The sequence below is a fragment of the Pleuronectes platessa genome, chromosome 2 (genome assembly GCF_947347685.1).
Source record: "Pleuronectes platessa chromosome 2, fPlePla1.1, whole genome shotgun sequence".
In the NCBI taxonomy this organism is placed as follows: domain Eukaryota; kingdom Metazoa; phylum Chordata; class Actinopteri; order Pleuronectiformes; family Pleuronectidae; genus Pleuronectes; species Pleuronectes platessa.
Genome location: NC_070627.1, coordinates 10,885,241 through 10,907,548, shown reverse-complemented (window position 1 = coordinate 10,907,548; position 22,308 = coordinate 10,885,241). Strand labels below are relative to the sequence as shown.

Here is a 22,308-nt window from a genome sequence, read left to right as displayed (position 1 = left end):
TGGGTGTGCTCCGGGAAAAATAAACATTTTCTCGTTCCAGTCAACCTAATCTATTCAATGACGTAACTCCTTCAGTCCGATGACTCTGGCACAGTCATCATTTCACTGAACATCCTACCCAGCAGGCCTCACTGTTACTCACACAGAGAAAAGTGGAGGAGGAGAGGAGGGACCGGGGGGGCGGAGGGAATACAGAACAGTTAACACACAGATTTTAATCTCAGACTGGTTCACATTTACTGTCAATCGAGTCATGGCTGGCCAAAGGTAAGAGAGGGGGCCAGACGCAGCGAAGGGCCGACTATGCTTTTTGTTGTTGTTGTTGTTGGCCGTGTCTAGTCAGAGAAAAGGCTGACGAAGGACTTTCGGAGGTTGCGTATGGTCTCCGCCTTTGCCTCCTCCTGGCCGTCACCTCCGGAGCTCGAGCCCCCACGGAAGAAAGAGGAGTCGCTGAAAGCGTTGAAGGCATTGGTCAGGGACTGTGACTTACTGGGGAGAGGGAGGATGGGAAAGAGAGGGAGGAGGGGAGGAAATGATTAGAGAAATAAGGTGTAAAGGAAGGGAGAGAGGGGTGTGTGAGTATTAATCGTTACTGAGGGACCTACTGAGGAGCAAAGACACACAAGGAAATGTGTATGAGGTCTTGAGAAACATTACAATTATTTTCAGATAGTTACCAACTTGACTGTTACATTTTAAGACACTTAAAAGACATTAGTGACAATTTAGGTGTGGTGAGTAGTTGTGTTATGTCATCAAAATCAAATGATCTTTCTCTTTTTGTGTCAAAACCACAAAACAGGGCCCGCATGTCTTTGCATTATCACTGGTGCCTTGATAATGTGGCTCTTACTTCAGCAGAGGATGGGTCTTCTGCTGGGAAGCTGGCTGCTCATCCACAGGGGCCTCTGACTCATCAGGGGCCGCAGCTGCCTCGAATGGGTCAAACTCGGCGTCTGCAGAAGGAGAGGCCAGCTTGGCCTGGGGCTGAGCCTTATCTGGAGACTGCGCATTAGGCGGGGACTGAGCCAGGGAAGGAGCTGAGGCCTGGGCAGCATCCCAGGCCAGAGTGGGTTCCGGGGCCGGTGCAGCGGGCTGGAGTTTGGGAGGAAGTGGGGTTTGTGGCTTTGGCTGGAGCTGAGGCCTTGAATTCCTGCGTACAGGTGGGATGGGCTTTGCAGGTGGTGTGGGTTTGGGCGGCAGCTCTTTTGGTTTGCCGGGAGCTGGGGACGGGGAGCCCTGAGACTGGGGCTTTGGCTGCTCTGTTGTCGGAGCTGAGGCTGAGGGAGAGGCTGGGGCTGGAACTGAGGCTGACTGTGAGTGTGAGGGAGAGGCTAGTGCTGGGGCTAGAGCTGGAACTAGAGCTGGGGCTGGAGCTGGAGCTGGGGCTGGGGCTGGTGCTTGGACTGGAACTAGAGCTGGAGCTAGAGCTGGGGCTGGAGCTGGAGCTGGGGCTGGAACTAGAGCTGGAGCCAGAGCAGGAGATTTGGCAGCTGCGACGGCCGCTGCTTTGGTTGGGGGAGAGCCTGGAGCTGGGGCTGGCCTTGTGACAGACGGGGCTCTTGTCATCGGCGGTGGCCTCTGCACTGGAGGTCTTGTGACTGAGGCGGCCTTTTGGATCGGGCCTGGCTTCTGAGCCTGAGCTGGTCTCTGAGCGGGACCAGGTTTCTGGGCCTGCTCAGGCGCTGGTTCAGATGCTCTCTTCACTGACTCTGATGATGGGTCCACACTCATTGATTTCATTGGTGCACCTAGACGATGGAGATATGACACTTATGTTAGATTTTCGTCCCTAACCATATGTAACACACAGAGGCAAGGAAAGCAAACAAATGCAAAAGATAAAGAAAAATGTAGTGTTATTTTTAAATGTAGCACCTGTTAGAAAACCAAGCGTCTGTGACACTCACCAGAGACCAAAGCAGAACACGATACAGATACTGAGCTTGAGTCTAAACATGCCCATTCACATAAAGACCCGTCACATTCATAAAAAACCCAACTCATCTGTCAAGAACAGACTGAAGCAAAGCAGCCTCTGAATGTTTGTGCTGCAGACACCAGCAGGGGGCAGCAGATCAACAGTTAGGCGGCATGGCAGCTGGCCCGACATGCAAAGTGTTAGTGGAGCACGTTAGGCACCGAGAGGGAGGAGGAGGGAAACAGAAAACAACAAAGGGAGATAATTGGAGTAAACAAGTTAAAAAACACAGGCAGCACAGCAACTCGCCATGAGGCACAAAGGAAACAAGGGATTATACATGCTACATGAGCAATGACGACGCAGGGATGAGTTTTCAATGGCTGATCATTTACTTTCCTGGATGCAGGACTATGATCAGTTTTCTTAATCACATGTTAAAGTATATTTTTAAAAGGCTATAATTTAGATGCGTTATTACCACAAGGACTTTCACGAAAATTCATCCCAGACATTCTTACAGAGTCATTACTGTCAGGCAGCTAAATGGCCATGAGTCTTACGTTTGATCAGTTTGTCATTAAAGCGTCCCAATAGTTGCTTGGGACTCACGACGCATAAAAATCAAAGAAAATAGCATTTGTACAAACATAATTTTGAAAGGGTGACACAGTAAAAACATTTGCTTGGATGCAAACACTGAATTTTATGTTATTTTAGTTTGGTTCATAACATGTGTTGGCCGATATTGCAAAAGATTTGCAACTGTTTTATCTGAGGACACAGTTCTAAACAACTACTCTTTACATGAAACAGGGAATATTGAAATGGCAAGAGAATCATACAGAATTGAAATGAAGATCAAATGTTAACTCAATGGTTTGGATCCAAGCAAATAAGGAGTGATCGTGCAGAGAAAGAACAAGATGCTTCTTTTCTTGTACAGCAATATATGTTTTGTGAACCACATAAAGCCCCTTTGCTTTGTCTCAGGAAATATAACAGAGAACTACAAGTTTAATATAAAACCAAAGAGGACACCAAGCAGGTACTCACAAAACATTCAGATTCTGCAAAGGAGGCTTTGTTTCTTGACAGAGGGAAGGATTTTTTTTAAGGGATTTAAAAAGGATTCAAAAGCCAAGCGTCAACCACAGAAAACTGCAAACTGAGCTGACCAAACCTTTACACACTAACCACTAGGAAAACATTAAATAATCTACATTTCTATGCAGAAAAATAACATCCATCTATAAATAAACACATGTCTGCCACTGATGTGAATTTTTAAATGTTTCAAATCTGCTGCAGTTTATTTTAGATTCAAATATATGAACCTGCGATCATGGTTGTCTCTAACAATTCCTGTCAAACGTAAAATCCTGGCATATCTAGAGCGACCAGCAGAAACATCACATGGTGTACAGGCAAATGTGCAAACACACACTCACTGGCGAACAGTGCAACTCCAGTAATAATGGCTTTGTAAATTTAGCATAGTCGGATTCAACACATCGGCCATGAGCACAAGCGTCAGCACACTAACACAGAAGCTGTGGCTGCAGCTAAGTGCACTGTACTGTATATTCAAATGTTATTAATCCAAGTGCAGGTCACAAGTTGAAGAGAGACAAGGCCACATGATAGCAGCGCATTAGTTAGAGGTAATGATAATGGATATTCGTTATCAGAGGAGGTGATAAGGATGCAGAGGAAATACAAACTGCTCTTATTCCTAGAGGAATGCACTTATTAATGTTCCTGCTCAGAGTTCAATGAGAGGATCGAAAGCTCGCTCGTGTCTGTACGGTGAAGCTGCAGTTAGTAGCTGTTAAGGTTGAGTTCCCGAGAAGAACAAACATGATTTTCATTATACTTGTGATGGCAATCTGGGATACGAGGTCTCTCTATATTAAGAAAATGTATCATCAGCATGTCAAAGCCACATTTTGCTCCACTAATGGCAGTACTTAGTTTGACACAGAATACTTTTTACGTTTTTCAAATACTCGATATTTCCTTTCAGTAAGATTTCCCAAGTTGTTCTTAGACATGCTTTGGCACCACAGTGGCAGAACTCGTGTTACGATGAACACCAGTGTTCAGACAACCTTGAGGTTGAGGGCGCGGGCCTGAGGTCCTGTTCGGATCTGCTTCCTTCAGGGCGGCAGTCTGAGAGAGAGTGAGGGGGCGGAGGAAACGCAGAGAAAGAAAAACAAAGAAAGAGAGAGAGAGAGAGTGGGATAGAAAATAAATCATGAGTCTCAGGGTTTGTGTAAAGAATCAGCAGTGAGCCACAACCAATGATTTTCTCTTAGTAATTAAAGTCTTAACGTTCGTGTGTTGTATAACATTTTGCGGCAGCTTCTACCTGCTGGGGCTGCACGGTGGTCGGCTTCATGCCCTGAGGGGAGCGGGCGGGTGAACGGGAGGCGGAGGACGACCTGGCAGCCAGAACCTGGTTCATCTTTGTGACCACCACCTCTGAGATGAGCTGGCGGTCCTCTGCCTGGTGGTCCCCGATTAACTGCATAGATGAACCCACAACCTGCACAAACAGGGCACAGAAATATTGATATGGTATTTGAGTGAGATGTTGAGACGAATGAAATATTATTGAACAGAAAGTAAATGAAAACAAGTAAAATGGTAAATGTTGTAATAGTCCCTATAACCAATGTGATAATGGCTAATGGCTGTGCTTACAGGACTGTTACCTTTTCCCATATAGAAAAGATATTGAGAATTAGTTTGGATTTAATTGAACAGATTATAGTTGATATATTTATGCTCCTACTTTTTAATGTTTATTGATGCTGTTATAAAACCACATATTGTTAATATAATTTCTGATGTCATCTACTATTTTTATAACATTTTTGATGTTGCTTTGTTATTTAATCCCACCTCAAAGAAGTAATCTTATACATTTACAATCTAATATGGGATTAAGTAGAGCACATACCTACACTAAGGCTCAAATATACATTGAATTCAATCAAGACACACCAAATTGCATACACCATCAAGATCCATAAATGAATCCCTGGAAAATTTGTGAAAATCTGAAAAAATTGTCAATGTTAAGAAAATGGAAAAGAATTAATCTGGATCCACATCAAAATATAATTTATAAGATTCTGTCTTGACCCATGTTGCATCCTTCTAGTTTTGTGTAAATCTGTTCAGTATTTTTTGTGTTATCTTGCTTAAACACAAACGACAAGAGTGGAAATATAACCTCCTTGACTGAGGTAACAATAAATGAATCACTGGAAAATTGGATTCTTGTTTTTCTGGGTTTGTACCCTCATGGATGATGCACCTATTGTAAGTCGCTTTGGATGAAAGCGTCAGCTGAATGAAATGTATTGTAACAAATGTGTTTGTACCCTTCAACATACACTGGCAGCCTGTTTCTGCACAAAACATAGGAATCAATATAACAACTAGGCGGCTGCTGCTGAACAACACCAGAGCTTTTCTGTATTTAAAGGAGCAATCAACAGCCTTTAAACACACACACACCCACTTTAACTGCACCCTTGTAAAAAAAAAAAAAGGACAACACTTCTCAGTGACGGTGACTCATGGGAATGAATGTTTTTCACATCTATCCCACTTTAGTTTCTACTCTACCTTCCATGACATTTCTAAATTGTTCCTCCTGACAGTCAGGCTTCGTCAAAGTTTGTGTGGGATGTTTAGAAAAGTGGATATTGTGTGAAAGTGTTTGTGTCAGTGTGGCTTTGTATCTCCTCCTCCTCCTCCTCCTCCTCCTCCTCCTCTTCCTCCTCCTCCTCCTCCTCTTCCTCCTCTTCCCACTCACCGGGGTTTGTAATTATGATGCAATTTTCCAAACTTAGTCAAGCCTCACTTTTTACCTTGTTTTTCTACTTCAGTTTCTGCTCCTGCCAGTCACATGCTCTCCTCAGCTCCCTGTTCACTCTACACAGGAAACCACACTTCACTTCTCTTTACTGCCAGTTACATGAAGGAAGCCTTGAAAAATCACATGAACCTAAATCTCTCAAACTGTCTCACCAAACCTTGTTTTGTTTTCTCGCCCTGTGGCTCTAAGAGTTTTTTCCATTTTACATCCCGCGCCTGTTTCATTCCATTAGCCTGAGCCTCCACAGCCCTGCTCATCTGAAGCGGCCTCTCCACTGTCCAGGAACTCCTCCTGGCTACTGTCACCGCAACCGAGCTCTATGTTACAACCTCCAGCAATTAGACTTCCTGTTCATTCATGAGCTACCTCTTCAGATTCAATTCTGCAGCTGTGTCATGGTGTGTGGCCTCCGATCCGGCTTCCTGCTGCCTACAGCTACAACTGAGATCGCTGTAGGGAATCTCTGTGTATCTCACCCACTGCACAGCGACATTTAGCTCTGCACTGGTAATTCACTCTGGTGTAATTTCATATAAACTGTCAGGAGTTCATTTGTCTGTGCAATCTCAAAATCTTTCTAAGTGTAACCTTGTCTATGTGTTTTCATTTCACATTGTATATACACTTGTATTATTGCTAATTTTATACTTTTGTTATGTTTCTTTTTGTCATATTTTTCGTCTTTTTAATGTTCATGGTGCATGTGTAGTTGGTCATTTGTATTCATCCACGCCGGAGACAGCCAGTGGTCTGAAGCATTATGTGTCCGGGTTGTCTGTCCGTCCCAATCCCCTGAACACGATATCTCAAGAATGCCTCGAGGGAATTTCCTCAACTTTGGTACAAATATTAACTCGGACTCAAAGATGATCTGATCACATTTTGTTGGTCAAAGTTCAAAGGACATAGTGACTTAATTTGAATCTTGGGGGAAAAGTATGTAGAAATATGTACATGGAAACTGCACTGGTAGGCAGAGGCATACAACTGACTTGCGGTAATTCAAGTTTTACTGATGCTTCTTATTTTCAGAATCCCCTTCGATGCTGTAACACAACAAAATTTCCCATTGGGGGACTAAGAAAGGATTATTGTATTTTATTGTATCCTGCTTTTCAGCGGTATACTTTCATATGCTGTGTCACTGTTATGTTGATACACTTCTACTTGCCTGCTTGCCTCGTCTACTACATGTGTGACTGATACTAAATGTTAATGTTTGATTTTTTAGGAAATTAATTATTACACAAAAGCACTGCCATTAATGAGAAATTTACAAACATTGTGATCATGACTTCAAGGTTAAAGACTATGACACATGAAACCAATATGTAAAGAAAAGAAAGGAGGACAGAGACATGAAGGCTGAAATGGACCCAGACAGAGCACTTAGTTGAGAGAGAAACATAAACGAACAAATAGAGAGAGAATATTATTGAGATAATCGATAATCAGAGCAATAGAGAATATTCATACTCATCATGTGTATTCAGGTTTTATTCAATTGGTTTATTCCCAGCTACATAATCTAATGCCCCAGCCTGGCAAATTAGGCCAGACAAGCTAAATTTAAGACTCAGAGACCTTATTAGGGCTCTTATGAAATACAACTCCCACAGGCCAGTGTCAGAGAGTTCAAACAAAATGCAGGAAAATAACAGTATGGTACCTGCACACTGGCTGGTCAATGCTTTTTTTGAGTTTCTTACTGTCCCTCTCTCCCTCCAATCCTCACCTCAGTAATGTAGTCATTACCATCCTTCCCACAGATGGCTTTGATGGCACAGATATCCAGTCCTGCAAAGATCTCTGAACAGGTATCAACCCACAGCTTATACCTGTCCCAAAGAGAAGAGCACATGTTTACTGGATTAGAACTTTCAAACGTATAATCTGTTCACAGAAAATACAATGTTAAATACTGGGCTACCACATTCAGTTGCAGATCAGATAAGGTTGGATCAATATTGACCTAAAGCATATCGTGACTGTACAAGAGCAGTGTCAGATTCAAAGTGTCTGTAGTGTACTCTGTAAGTATCTGTCACAGATTCAGGGACCTTTGCTAATTTTAATGGTTTTTGATTTAGTTTTCACAAAAAGGTGATTTATGATTGAGAACCCTGACTTTGAGAAACAATGGCTGATATTTCCTGATTCTGTGAGAGCGGAAAGTTGTTTGTTCAGACACTGGATGTAAAAGGAAAATAACAGCTTTGCTGCTGTTGAGCCATCTAGCTGAATGCACTCTTATTATCAATAATTACGCACGCTTAGAGAAAATAGTAATAATCCAGATTTTAGCCACAAACCAGCCGCAACTAATTGTGTCAAATATACCCATTAGAAAATGGATTCACAATTATCAGCGGATTTCCAAACGTGTTTACTCATGTGAACTGCTTTCGTCTGAATAGATCTGTGACTGTGACATAACAAAATGAGAACGTGGGTGACACCAGGGCCGCCTGAGCTTCACTGATGTGGAAGCGTTGCTCACTTGTCAGTCATGGCTACTTGTTCCAACATGGCAGATCCGGTGTTGCTCTTCCAATTACCAGAGATGGATGTTCGCCTGGAAAAGGAGAGGAAATTGGGCATTAAATTATTACAGACCTTCATCACTTTGTAGGAATTATTACTACAGGAAAATGAACTCAGACAGATCTTGACACCCTTGTAGCAGCAGGGTTACGGTTCTAGCGTTTATTTTGTGTCAAATGCCTGTGTGGTCTGGAAACAAGCACAGGCTGAGTAGCATTCTGGAAAATAGGCCAGTTACCACATGGTCTCTGTTTTACAGTGAGTGCACACAACAAACAACAAATACAGGGTGACACACAACAAAAATCATGACAAGAAAAAGAACAGACATATTAAACAGCAAACGTTTCACTTCAGGTTGTTATAGGTTCATGCTCTGTTAAAGAGGTGTCTTCTCTGTTACCCAATAAATTAAACCCAATGTTTTTCCCTGAACGCAGCTAACAAATTAAGAGTAACACACTTACATGTATGCTTTGTAGTCAGTGCCGATTTTCTGGACCCTGATGTCGTACTTGGCGTCTATGAATGGCTCAGTGGTGCAGTAGGTCTGAGTGATGGCCACCACACTCGCAATGTCCTGGAAATCACTCACATTGTCCACTTTGACCTGTAGAGGAAAAATACAAGTGGAAACTTTGTTTATTCAAAGTCGAGGTCGGTATACTGGTAATTAAATCCTGTAAAAGGTTTGTCTTCTGATGTTGCCCAGTAAAACCAGAGGTATAAAAAGAAGTTTCATGATAAACTTAAAACATTTTCCGGGATCATTATTTAGTATTTGTATTTTTTTGGCGGTGCAGTGGCACTGTTGCCTAACAGGAAGGATATTCAAGGAAGTTCTAGATCCGATGAACCCAACCTCTCAATAACGTTAGCTGAGATTTACTGAAGCTATAACTACAGAGTGGATGGAAGGATGTTTTTCTTCTTATAAAACTAGAGGCTTTGTGTTTCGCTGAGAGACGGATGAGATGTTTCACACTACTCTTGTCTCAGTGAGAATCGTTCAGAGCTAGAGCCAGAAGACATTTAGTTTAATAGTTTCAAAGGTAAAGGAACTTTTACCAGCAGATCTAAAGCTAAATAGAAAACACTTTCAATCCAATTGGTTTGATATATAGAAAAAAAATCTAACATTTCCAGCTAAATCTGAGGGGTTGTGGGTTGATAAATCAGACTGGAAAGAAAAAATAAACAAAGTTCTGATAGAAATGTGTTCTCAAATTTGAACAATAATTTGACACAAACCCTGTTAGAAGTTAACCGAAATAAAATGAGTAGAGGCTGGAGGGTTTTAACAACTCAAGTGAAATGTAAAAGAGGATAAACACATCACACTCATTTCAAACGGAAAAAATATGAACACAGTTCCCAGTCGATAACAGCAGAAAGAGAGGAGAAAAAGTGTACTGAGAGGGAATATAAGGAAGATGTGCTGCACCCATAAAAGGGAAAAAACAAAGACATAAAGTAGAATTAGAGTAAGTGGTGTTGTATGTGAGAGGGAGAATTACACAGTGCAATCAACGTTGGCCCAGATGTGCTGGGGCTCATTCAACTACCTCTGGGCACACAGAGAGATTTTAAACCACTTTCAAACGTTAATATGTCAAATGATGCAACGGTCTAATGGGTCCGCTCCCCTCCACCATGTGGCTACTTTCTCCTAATTTCAAGTCAAACTTTTCATGTGCTTTTACATTCCAACAGCTTGGCATTATAAGCTAGTAAAATAACTGTTCTTCCCCTTTGTACATCACAGCCAGAACCACGATGAACATTGATGGAGGATTGTTTGGAAAGGAATCAACGTTACCTTTCCCATTCCAGAGTGGGCGTGTCCGATCTTCACCACCACTGGGAAGCTTGGTGTTGAAATCTGAAACGAAACGGGATAAATGATGATAAATGAAGATGAAGGATACTGAAAGACAACAGATGTTACCCATTAAACTACAGCGGCCCTTTCAGTGAACGACTCCATCTCCACTGTTCACAGATGTATGGAGATAATGACGCCTTAATGCCCTGGAGCTCTAACACTGCCATATATAATTATTTGAGAAGAAAGCCATTTTATGCAGAGAGCATATTAACACAGAAAAAGTTAATTTGAACAAACAACCGATTCAAGGAAACTGATATAGACACATAAGATAAACCTGTTGAAGTAATATAGCTGAATACAGCTTGATCAATTATGACGTTCATATCACTATTTGATAGATAAAAAAACTCAGTTTTAAAACAGATGGAGGGATCCTGGAAATTAGGTCTTTGTTTTCCACAATCATCCTCTGGGAACCACGAATGTCTGTCTAAATGTTGATCCGATACCCTGCTTAGATAAATTTACAGGATGTGACCTGCTGGTGGCACTAAAGGGAAAGTCAGTTACTAGGATTCATCCTCTAAGTATGTGTGTGTTAATATCCTGGATTTAAACAAATATCTCAACAAAAGTTATTGATAAATGTCAGTGAGGCATGCTACCTAATGAAAAGGGATCCGCAACTACCTAAAACATCTAAACATTACGTGACTCTTTGCCTCCGAACAACAACAAACTATCTGCATATTATCTCTGGACAAAACACATTTGATTATAGTGTAGAGTCATTTAGGTAAGATTGGAAATGTGGTTTCTCACCAACACAGAAAATTCTTGTCCTCAACTGTAACTTTTATACCCATTCGCATCAACTTGGATTTTGTCGTTTACAAATCCAGTAAAACTAGTTATTGCATTTTCAAAACATCCATGAGTGAGTCTGACAACCTCTGGGAGGAGAGGGAGGACATCAAAAGACGGAAAAGAAGAAGAGGCAAAGGATGGTAGTTTGCTTTTCTGTGTTTGAGGAGGCTGTCCCTAAAGTGTGCATAAGAGGCTCCCTGTGTGCGACCCTCTCAGCATTCAGGACCAGAGTGTGAGGGGATCCGACTATTGTAAGTTTCTCTGTGTGTTGTCTGCAGCGAGAGAGAGAGAGAGAGAGAGAGAGAGAGAGAGAGAGAGAGAGAGAGAGAAAGAGAGAGAGAGAGAGAGAGAAAGAGAGAGCGGCAGCAACCTTCCCTTCAAGTTACTTGCTAGAGCAGCTCTAATTCAGAGGTGTACTTTGAACTTATGAAAACATTTCTATCCACAGCGGCACTTTAGCTCATCTGAAGTTTTCTTCCTGCTTGAACTTTACAGTCTCATCTGCACCCCCCCCTCCCTCCTGCCTTTGCTGACTGCTTGCTGATTTGCTTCCCCGAGGGAACTTGACGGGATCAGAAGAGGCTGCCGAGCGTCCATCGACTTGTGGAGCGGACACAGGTTTGCCAGAGTCGTCATGGCTGTGTCCCAAGAGCGGATTGTGAGTCTGGGGCTCTGGGTGCTTCTTTTGCTCGGTGCAGGCGTGGAGGTAGCAGTGGAGGGATGTAGCTGCCACCCAGCACACCCACAGCAGCTATTCTGCAGCGCTGAGATCGGTAAGTTATTGACTGGAGATCAGTGCAGTTGGTTTAAAATCTAAAAGCTGCTGCCTTCAATAAAACTAGGAAAGTGATTTTAAGTTCCTCAGACTGTAAATTCCCTCACCAAATAGGGAGGAGCTGGCCTCCCTCTCAACTAACTGATTGCTCAATTGGCTTATTGATCAACTTAATGAGAATACATTCCATTCTAAAGAGTAAATCTGCTGTTACAGAGCTAATCGATAGAGCTCCAAGGCGAAGCTTCTCACAGCAGTTGATTTATTGTTGTGGCTTTTTCCAGCTTTATCACACAGAAAGATTCCAGAGTCAATGTTATTAAAGCAATATATAGGATGATTGTATAGTGAGTAGTGTGGCTCATGGGCAATTAGTGGAATTATTATTGATTAATATTAGTTATAACAAGTATTTTTTTTCCATTGAGTCAAAAGAAGAAAACAGATGCACCCTTGTTTCTTTTTATCTTTTATTCATCACTCTATGTGAAAACAGGGCAGCCCCACTATCTGTTTTTTTTTTGTGGTTATGTATTTCAGTCGTCTTGCTCTCAATCACATAAAAACAAACCATAGAAACCAGACAGCCCTGTGTGGGCCCGGTCTACTTTCTATCTGTCTGTGTGTCGAGCTGTCTGCCTGTCTCTCTGTCTGACACCCCCCGTCATCCTCTTCTGTCTTGTCTCAGCAGAGGCCAAAACCAACACTCTGCTCTGACTTTGAGTACTTGGCTCCAGACTGTGGAAAGCTGGAGTATGTGCTTCTGTCAAAGGTTAAACTCCAGCAGAGGAGAGCGAGGGAGAGAAAGTAGAGGAAGAATAGTCTTGTTTTCTAATTGCTCTGAATGTGAATCCAGGTTTAGAGAAGGGTCAGCTGCTTCAAAGTGCTTTGAAAACATGTGCCTGAAAAATTGTCAGTATGAAATGGAGGCTGAGGCCTGTTTTCAAAACCCCCATAACGCCAATTAGATCTGGGTTATGGGAACACAATGGGAGCTGGGCTATTTGGGGCAATATTTTTAGGACAGAGTTGCATATGAACTGTGTCATCCATGAGTGAGATATAAGAGTGATTATTCTGTTTTGTTAGTAACTTTTGGTTTCATGTTGCAGTCTAGGGAGCAATCTCAAGAATGTGTCCTATGGTTATCACCTTTGTGGGCTTCTTGACATTGATTGGTTCGTAGATGGCTTGCTTTTGTCCGTTTGTATGAAGAAAATTAATGATCCGGTTACTTTTATTAATCACATTGCCACTGTAACATCATTATGGTACTTGACACCAGTTTAAATGAGCCGAATGAACATTCTCATCGTCCAAACATTACATTGTTTGAGGCGAAGACTGAAAGCAAACCTGTGAGCCAGTGCAACACAGTTTATAGAGACCAGTAAAGCCTGTGCTTTTTTTAATTACCTCTAGAGTCCCAAACCCTGTTTTCACTCAACAAACAAACTGAAGCATGATTCAGTTTAATACGGACCAAGACCTCCTATTTTGGCCGTATACAATTTGGGTAGTTGGTCTTGCCTTTGGTACAAAGTACATTTCACATCGTTTGCTTTGGTTCAGCCTGAACTGAAAAGTCTGAAAATCCTAACCATACAAGGTCAGTGTTTATGACCATAATTGTTTTGGTCTGAAGGCATAAAAGAGTCACACATTATTCTCCATCATGAAGCCAACATTCAAAATTATGCATGTTACATGGGGAGCCATATTTTTTTCTCTTTGAAGCACTAGACCAAAACAAAATTGGTTCTAATTGCTATCCAATCATAGCAGTGCAAACAGGCTGGTAAAGTGGTCTGTATTTCTATGGCATGCGGAATTGGGAATTCTGGGATCGAACCGTTGACCTTCTGGTTAGAGGACGACTGCTCATCACCTGAGCCACAGCTCAAAAGTTGGAGATTTCTCCATGTGTTGAGGCAGTGACAATGAGGCTGTAGTAGGACCAATACTTGGTAATCTAAGAGTTAATCCTTTCCCAAACCAGAAATATGGATGCAGGAAGAATCGTCTGTGTAAGCCTGCAAATTAGAGCACATCTAACTAATGAGCGAACTATCTACAGTAATAACGCTAACATACTTCCAAGGCCATGCATCAAAGAATGTACAAGGTCACTATTATTGTTTGGTAATAGGTATAGATGTTCCAGTTCCATTTTCTCTTTCCTGATACCAATTCCAATACCTGGACTTTGAGTGTTGGAACTAGCAACATAAGTTAACATCTCGAAACTGAAGTCTTGCATAGGCCACACACGTTGCCGCTCTACTTGTGGGACTTTCCAGCGTGAAATAGTTTGAACGGCCTCTAGCTCTGGCTAAAGCTACACAACTGAAATCAATTAGTCTTGGTGAATATGAAATGCAACCCACCAGGTTTATATTTAACATCTATTGATTGTTTTTTAAAATGAGTCAAAAAGGCAAAGAGTTTTAAACCTTTTCTCTCATTAGGAGGTAAAATAACATATGCTAACAGCAGGTGACAAAATCACTGGATCTTAGCTGCCTCTGTTTACCTCTGTGGGAAATCAATAACTCATTTTTTCAAAGGCTACAAACGTTTTCATATAGCAAATCGCAAATATACATGTACTGTAAATGGCATGTGTCCTGTGCAAGGACAGAAAGCATGATAGGTGTAGCAAGAGTAACTCAGTAGGAGCAGGGTTTGGCACAAGGTCAATCGACCACATGTTCTTTTGTAATCAGGTCCCATTTCCTCTGGTCTGTTTGGGGCCTTGTCCCCGTTTTTAGATTTATATGTTCGAGTGCTGTTTTCGACACAAACCTCAGGGATCCCCTTTTATGTAGGATGCAATTTCCTGAACCCATAAGTAACAAAAAGGGAAAATGCCTCATTTATAATAAGTGTTAATAGTTAAACTGTCCTGGCTGTGTTATAAGGACAGACTGGTGGTGGCCTTTAGTTGACCTGACAGTGTTGTTGACAGAGTTGCTGAACCCTTTGAATAAAGCTGTACATCTGACTAATATCCCATCTGGAGAAACCTTGGCTGAATCCCTCTCCATGTTCGTGTATTTTAGATTGTGTGTGTAGGTGTGTGTGTGTGTGTGTGTGTGTGTATGTGTGTGTGTGTGTGTGTGTTGGACAGAGGCCAAGCCATGCCAACACAGCCTAATCCATCTCTCTCTCTTTCTTTCCCTCGTTCTCCCTACTTCATTTCCATGTCTATAGGCTTGGTCTAATGGGCTGCATACTAACAATATCAGAGTGAAAGCCCACTGACAGTCCAGCTTTGTGAGCATGACAAGGGTGCCGATTCATGTGGGAGGGGGGAAGTTACTTACTACATCAGTTCTCATGGTACAAGTTTGCAATATTTCCTGGGTTATGTGGCCGTGAGACGGATGCAGGGACACTTTCCCTCTGCAGCCTGTCCTGATTCCTGCTTGATACACAGCTGCAGCAGTTGAATCGAGAGGGTAAACTAGCCTGTCCGGTTCAGAGGATGTCGAGGTGGGGGGTACATATTTCAGAGAATCTGGGCCAAAAGAATCAATCATCAGGTTGGAAAAATCAAAAAAGTTCTACAGTTATATTGTTGCATTACAACTCATCGATAAGTGATTCTGTGCTGAACATGACCCAACCCAGAGTTGTTTTATTCTCATCTGGCAAGAGCAGATATTGTATAGATAAATGATTAAAAGCACTGAGCTGCTTTAATAAAGAATGACTGTACTTTTCTTGGCTGATTGGCTACAGCAACTTCTTTCCTCCTACAAGTTGCACTGATGTATAGCCAATGCCCAGACTGCCCACGATTTGATCCTTTCAAAGCGCAATGCTGCGGCTTTGGGTATTACTCGTCATTAATAGGCCACATAAACCCATTATTCAGACTTAAGTGGGGCAGCTAATTTAACTTAATCTACTTCCAAATGCTTCTCCTTGAAGATCTGAACAAACAGGGCAAAGATGGTACTATAATCATTGGTACAGTGTAGTATTCCTGTATATTTAACATTATAGTCTTATTGAGTGATATAAAAGCTGATGCGGTGGGTGTACTTATGTAAACGTACTGTCTGGCAGTTACCCTATGAAAACACTTTCAACCAGCAGCGGAAGAAGTAATGAGATATTTAAAAAATACTGCGATTGACATAAATAAAAAAAACCATCAATATGGCTTAGACATATCATTTGACAATGTGGGAAATTTAAAAAATACACTATTTCGTATTTGATGAGAAGCTACAGCCACTATCTACTACACAACTGGTAATAATGACCTCACCAGCACCTGTAGCTCACAAAAGACTCTGCTAAGCTAACAGTCTTCTGGCTTTAGTGTGTTCACTAGACAGCTATCAATTCTCTTTAAAAAAAAATCCCACCTATTAGCAGAACAAGTACATGGAATATGGAAACATGGGCTGGAAAGAAGCATGTATGTATTTCAAGGTTGTAATTAGGCGGCCTATTACACTAGAGAAATGTTTGGCATGTAACCATGCATTTGTTTGTTGGTTGGTTTGTTTGTGATCAAGATTACACAAAATCAACTGAACAGTCTTGCACAAACCGGATGCGGTATGGGTCGGGGAGGAACCTTTTCAATTTGGGTAATGAAAATGAATTTCAAACTTTCTTTAACATTGAAGATAGAGTGTTTTTCAACATTTTTTTACAATTTTCAAAAGAATAATTCATTGATCTTGATATTTTTTTAAAGGCACATTTAGGCAACTGATATCTATGATTTTGTGAAATATGATGCAATTTGATTGAATTTAAAGTAAGACTGTTGGGCCTTAGTGGAAGTAAATGCTCTACTGAGTGCTATTGGAGCTCTTTGCATGGATTTGCAAAGTGTGTGTGTGGGTGAGTATAAATGTAAATGTTCCCTTACAAGGTCAGACCATCTAAAATCCAATACAAGGTATTATAGACCATCTATGGGCTAATTACACTTTAAATGCACTTTTTATAAGCTCCCATTTTAAGAAGTCTGGCCTTTGTATTGTCTGTGTTTTGCCTCCAATTGATTTTTTAAAGATTCAGGATGTTTTCTACTTCACCTCATATGAACTACACGAATTCAAACAAGTTCACATTCACTTTCTGTCTGTGCGTTTGTGTGGAGTCCTGCCTTTCCGTCTTGCTGCATGTACAACAAACAAAAGAGGTATTTTTTTCTCCTGAAACCGATTTCACAGAACAAGCCGAGCTCCTCCTCCTCCTCTGACCAGCAGACAAAACTGCCATGTAGTTATGTGATGAGCGAGGAGCAAAAACAAGGGGGTGGTTTTCTTAGCTGTATGAGAGAGCGAGCGGGTTAGGAGGGGTGCTGGGTCACACTTTCTCTCCCTCTCGTTAATCCTGTAGCTTTTCCCTCTCGTTCGAGATTTGAACAAGGTCACTGGCAGAATGTTTGCCTCTCTGCTCCTCTAATCTCTCCGTCTTTCTGCATCTCACTCTGGTGACTCAACAGGCGACTGTTTTCTCCCTTCCAGAGATATGTGGAAGGAAAGAAATGGCAAACATATACCAGTGTTAAGCGATAAGAATTATTCTTTACATCCAGTTTACTGGAAAAGACAAATTGAATGGCTCTCCAGGTCAAATACTAATCAACACATTTGAGCATACTCAATTTAACCCTGTATGATCTAAAAACTTGAATTAGAAATCTCTTCAGTGAAAAGCCCATAAATATTGTACATTCATATTCTGCCATTGTGCCGCGGCTCGTCAGAGTATCACATGCAGCTCTGGCTGTGATCTTGATTATGTTTGAGTTATTGAGCTGCAACAGTGTTATTAGTTTAAAGGAAATGTTTTACTGTGGAATTTCTTTGTCAGTTGACAGAAAAAGTAATGCAGATGTCCAGCTGTGCAAATTTTATTGGTTCGTGGGAAGGAAAAAATTTGATTTCTAGCAGTGAAGTCTATAATAATGAATTTGATTTGGCCATTGTGCACTGCTGCATGTTAAGTGTTTGGATGAGTACAACCTGTGATGTTCATAATATTATGATTATTATGAATATTTTCTCTCTAAATGAGATGGTGTTACTTTCCTGTCGAGAACCGCAAACCAATAATCCTGCTGCTTTACTCGTTTATTTGATTTACAGCACGGGATAAAATAATGTGCAGTCACCTCTGTGCCAGATATGGTTTGGCATCAGCGAGCATATCGTGTGAGTGGTGTGTGAGATATACTGTATAAATACATGTGTGTGTGGAGTCAGTGAACGGGAGTGTGCAAGCAGAGGGCTACTTGTTATTCTATGTGGGTTTTGATTTTGCTAAGAGGAGAGGGGGGGGGAAACATCCTGTATCACTACTGAGAGCGACTGGGACCATCCATCCATCCATCAACCCTCTAATAAAAACTGTAGAGAAGAAAAAACTGTCAATAAATAAACATGATTCAGATTGTTTTTATTTTCATTGTCTCTTTGTATGTAAATCCCCTTCTTGTCTTCTCTCTTGTTTGTATTGGACATTAATCCCCGGTTCCTTTTCCCGTTGGCAGTGATAAGGGCAAAGATCTCCGGAGAGAAGATAGTGTCGCCTAGCAACAGCTCCTCACCTTACATGAAGATGATCCAATATGAAATCAAAATGATCAAGGTGAGACCTCTGGGCAGCAGGAAAAGCGGCAGCTGGTGCAGATGTTCATCATTTTTACTGTCTGTGCTGCTGCGTATACGTGTGTGTGGTTAATGTCTTCATTACATTTGTCAGGAGGAGAAGTAGTAAATAAACTCTAACAGATCTTAACTCCTAAAATCTCTGAAATATGTGTGTGGATGGCAGCGATCAAAAACTAAAAAAGTCTAGTTCAGTTGCTCCACATGTGCATGTGACCACCATTTTACCTAATGCTGTAGAAGTTAAGACGAATACAGAATGATTATCCATTTACAAACGCATAAATCTCTTTGTTTTGGAGTTTATGTCATACAGTATCTGTTTGACGACTGAGGCCTTATGGATCAGTATATTTTGGGGACATTTTTAGTTTTTGACATATTAAGCTGTTGTTGCTCTGTCATTATCAATGCTAGCATTGCTACCACATCTTTACTCCATTAGCTTTTTATCAGGATAGGATTGTACATCCCCTTTTTCATTTCACTCTCTTGTCTCTGGGTGTCTTTGATTTCAGATGTTCAAAGGTTTCGATAAGGCCAAGGACATCCAGTACGTGTACACTCCAGTCTTCTCCTCACTGTGTGGAGTCAAACTGGACTACAACAATAAAGCAGGGTACCTTCTCTCAGGTATAGTTATGAACGTCAACACAGACTGCATATAGAGATGTCATACTAATACATTAGTGTTGTTTTCAGTAAGAATACAGAGCGGCAATGACAGGAAAACCTTGTCCCATATAATTATTTTAAAGCAATGGTTGAAAATGTAAGGACAATTACTTATTAGCTTTCTTGCTTAGAGTTAGATGTTTACACTCACATCTCTATAGAGTAACTACAGCTATCAGCCGGTTTGCATAAGGCAAACAGCTGTTCTAGCTAACAAAAAGATGGACTAAGTATCTCATGTGATCATGTTGTGATGTCACCAATCAGGGAGCATGTGGATCGATGGGAGGATTTCTATTGGCCAATGCGACATGGTTGAGTCGTGGGACAACTTATCACTGTCACAGAAGAAGAATCTCAACTACAGATACCAGATGGGCTGTGAATGCAGAGTGAGTAAGGACTGTTCCCTCATTCTTCTGACGTAACTTCATCCATATTTATCTTTGTCCCTTTCGTCTGTCTCAGAGAAGACAAAGCACAGCAGCGGAGTTCTTGAAGCACCGAGGTCTTCTCGTCTCTTAAACTTTCTTTTCCATTTTTGCACATAAAAAGGGTTTCATGTGTCTTGTCATCATTTTTTCCCATGGAAATACAAATCTCATTGTATAAAATGTCCTCAGAGACAAGAAGATCAAGTCCCCTAACTCCCCCCCCCCAACCATTTTGCGAACATATAATGAGATGAGAGGGGAATAAATCAAATACTCTTCTCCCCTCAGATCAACACTTGTTATACGGTGCCGTGTGCGTCTACAGGGGAAAACGAGTGCTTGTGGACTGACTGGTTGCTGGATAACAGCCTTAACGGGGAGCAGGCCCGGCAGTACGCCTGCATCCGCCGCTCCGACACGACCTGCAGCTGGTACCGGGGTGGACCCCCGCCTGAGAAAGACTTCTTGGAGATGAGTGACCCCTGACTTGTCATTTCCCTCCCGTAACGCCTTTCCTGCTTCGTGCTTATGTGGCTAAAATTTGGCGATTTCACTGAATAAAAAAAATTGGCAGATTTTTATGTTCGAGGGAGTTTAACTCACTGCCGAGCTTCTGTTAGCCGAGATCAGGTGGTTTCTACAGCAGTGCTAGCAAACGTTTTATTATCTGAGGGGCTTTCAGCAGACCTCTGACTCATTTTCATGCTCTCACACATTCCACTTCACTTGCTGTTTTCCACAGAATAAGAATATGTGAAGACCTTTCACTGCACATCATTCAACCCAGTGATTCTGCTCTCTAACATCTCTGTGGAGAGAAAATAAATAACCTCTGCAAAAGAAAAAAATCAAGGACCTCATATTTTTGCATGCATAACTTAGACAGAGTTACATAGTAATCTGAGCTATATTTTCTTAAAGAGTTATAGGGAAGTTGGACAATTACAGTAAAATAATGGGGGAAGTAGAGGAAAAAAAAGATGTAAACTTCTGCTACAACCCTGAATAGCAAAGGTTAATTTACGCCCTGTCCTCAGAACGTCTGTGCACACATTTCTGCAGGTAGAGCACTGCCACCTTTTCTGGTGTGGAATGTTTACCTTTATATCGAAATAACTGTCCCATGCATATGAAAATGAACTGTATTTACAACAAGGCAACAACTGACGTCCAGAAATATATATTATATATGACCATCAACATCATCCATCGCAATCACAACGGTTTGATCTCTCAAATTTCTGAGACTGTAAATATCGTATTTCAGTGAAAATTAACGTTTTAAAGGCTAACCGGATCTTGTCCTATAGCGTGTAGAGGTTTTTATCTTGTGTGTGTGTGTGTTTAGTTTCCTTGGTTAAACTCCATTACTATTTCCTGTGCCAAAAAAATCTAATCCAGCGCCTTAACAACAGCACTGCCCCCTGTAGAAGCCACACCCCGTCTCCTTAAAGGAAGTGATGTAACAGGACAGGGTTCAATTCATGATTTTAATTCATGATTCCTGGAAGTGGGTTCTCCTCAAGCTTCAAGTTCAAGAACAGATTGTAAAAAACTTTGGCGTAAGATATGAAACAACTAGAGGACAAATAACTCCTCGTAAATGAGTTATTAACAGGGATGCAAACAACTCAGGGGTAGACGGTTCGCAAAACCTATTTAATGAGGAAACTGCATTGATCAAAAAATTCTACTCAGCTGTCAGGACCTCACATCCCACTGTTGTTTATTCTCGTCTTGCTGGACACACACTCGCTCTCTCCCTGCTCTGTCTTTACGAAACTATTTGTTGTTATTATCGTTTCAATTCGATCACAACATAAGCTGAGCTCCTTCCAATTAGCCCCTGATCATTCTATATTTCTGTGTATGCTCAAACAATATAAGCACGGCTGATAGTTAACTGAACAATTTGCTTCAGGATTTTGTTTTGGAATACGAGACAAATTCATGATACAACAGAGTAGACATTTATCTAAAATGGACCAAAGTTATAGTCATGTAGTTTAACTGAATTCTTGTTACAGTAGCCTAATCATGTCTCTTTAGAAGCGGGCAAATGTCAAGCTGACTGAGAAGGACACGAGCTGACCTGGAAATACCTTGTGACAGTTTCTGTTTAATAGATGTGGTTAAATGTCATATCTAAGTCCTGTCCTAATTGGTCCAACAGGAGTTGCAACAGCGGTAAAGAGCAAGAACATTCATTCATTTTTTATTCACTCCCCTCGTCTCCCTCGTCTCCCACCTGTCTCCCTTTCTTCCCCTGATGAGTTTGCATCCATTGACTTAAGACATTATTTAATATAAAGACTCAATGTCCCAAATCTGAATTGACCCCTGTCTTGTTACTGGATTACTTTGCTGAAGTCATACAGATTAAAACACTTGCATTAGCAGGGGAAATTACAAAGATCCTACTGGGGTCATTTTGAACAATAAAATAGTTTCATTCCAACCGCACGATGCAGTAATTTGTTTTATTGGGAAATGTGTTAATTAAATACAGATAATGAATTATAATTGTATGGCTTTAGCAAAGAGCTTTCAAACTATTTCATGTTTGTTTTATAATGAACAAATTGTTTTGGTTTGTATTTATGTGTCTGTTTCTGTCTAAATAGAGTTTTTTTTTTATTTCCATGTACCAAAAAAGATTGTATATAAAATGTTTCAATGGATGAAAATGTCACCGACTCTTTATTTATTTCCTTCATTTACCAAA

At 41.2% G+C, this 22,308-nt stretch overlaps 2 protein-coding genes across 6 annotated transcripts in view; one reads left to right on the top strand and one right to left on the bottom strand.

The window, feature by feature from the left end:
* Window positions 1-335: 335 nt before the first annotated feature.
* Window positions 336-22,308, bottom strand: part of syn2b (synapsin IIb) — a 63,096-nt gene continuing 41,123 nt past the window's right edge. Inside the window, exons 6-15 of one of the 3 annotated variants that reach the window (XM_053437938.1) lie at window positions 10,177-10,239; window positions 8,825-8,967; window positions 8,314-8,388; window positions 7,549-7,651; window positions 4,293-4,469; window positions 4,033-4,093; window positions 1,536-1,751; window positions 1,360-1,473; window positions 854-1,298; window positions 336-489 (exon numbers count right to left, since the gene is read on the bottom strand). In XM_053437938.1, coding sequence (XP_053293913.1) covers window positions 336-489; window positions 854-1,298; window positions 1,360-1,473; window positions 1,536-1,751; window positions 4,033-4,093; window positions 4,293-4,469; window positions 7,549-7,651; window positions 8,314-8,388; window positions 8,825-8,967; window positions 10,177-10,239 — 1,551 coding nt within the window. Of the gene's footprint in view, window positions 490-853; window positions 1,752-4,032; window positions 4,094-4,292; window positions 4,470-7,548; window positions 7,652-8,313; window positions 8,389-8,824; window positions 8,968-10,176; window positions 10,240-22,308 lie in introns of all 3 variants that reach the window. The other 2 variants (XM_053437946.1, XM_053437929.1) reach the window with 2 other exon arrangements.
* On the top strand, window positions 11,177-22,270 carry LOC128424836 (metalloproteinase inhibitor 4). 3 transcript variants are annotated; one of them, XM_053411261.1, is made up of 6 exons: window positions 11,177-11,306; window positions 11,551-11,828; window positions 18,357-18,454; window positions 18,993-19,107; window positions 19,417-19,541; window positions 19,872-22,270. In XM_053411261.1, the coding sequence occupies exons 2-6, from the start codon at window positions 11,690-11,692 to the stop codon at window positions 20,067-20,069; spliced, it is 675 nt and encodes a 224-aa protein (XP_053267236.1). In that variant the 5' UTR covers window positions 11,177-11,306; window positions 11,551-11,689; the 3' UTR covers window positions 20,070-22,270. The 3 variants fall into 3 exon arrangements, with proteins under 3 accessions (XP_053267236.1, XP_053267251.1, XP_053267243.1); XM_053411276.1 differs by having other exon boundaries at window positions 11,287-11,306; window positions 11,614-11,828; XM_053411268.1 differs by lacking the exon at window positions 11,177-11,306 and adding an exon at window positions 11,394-11,466.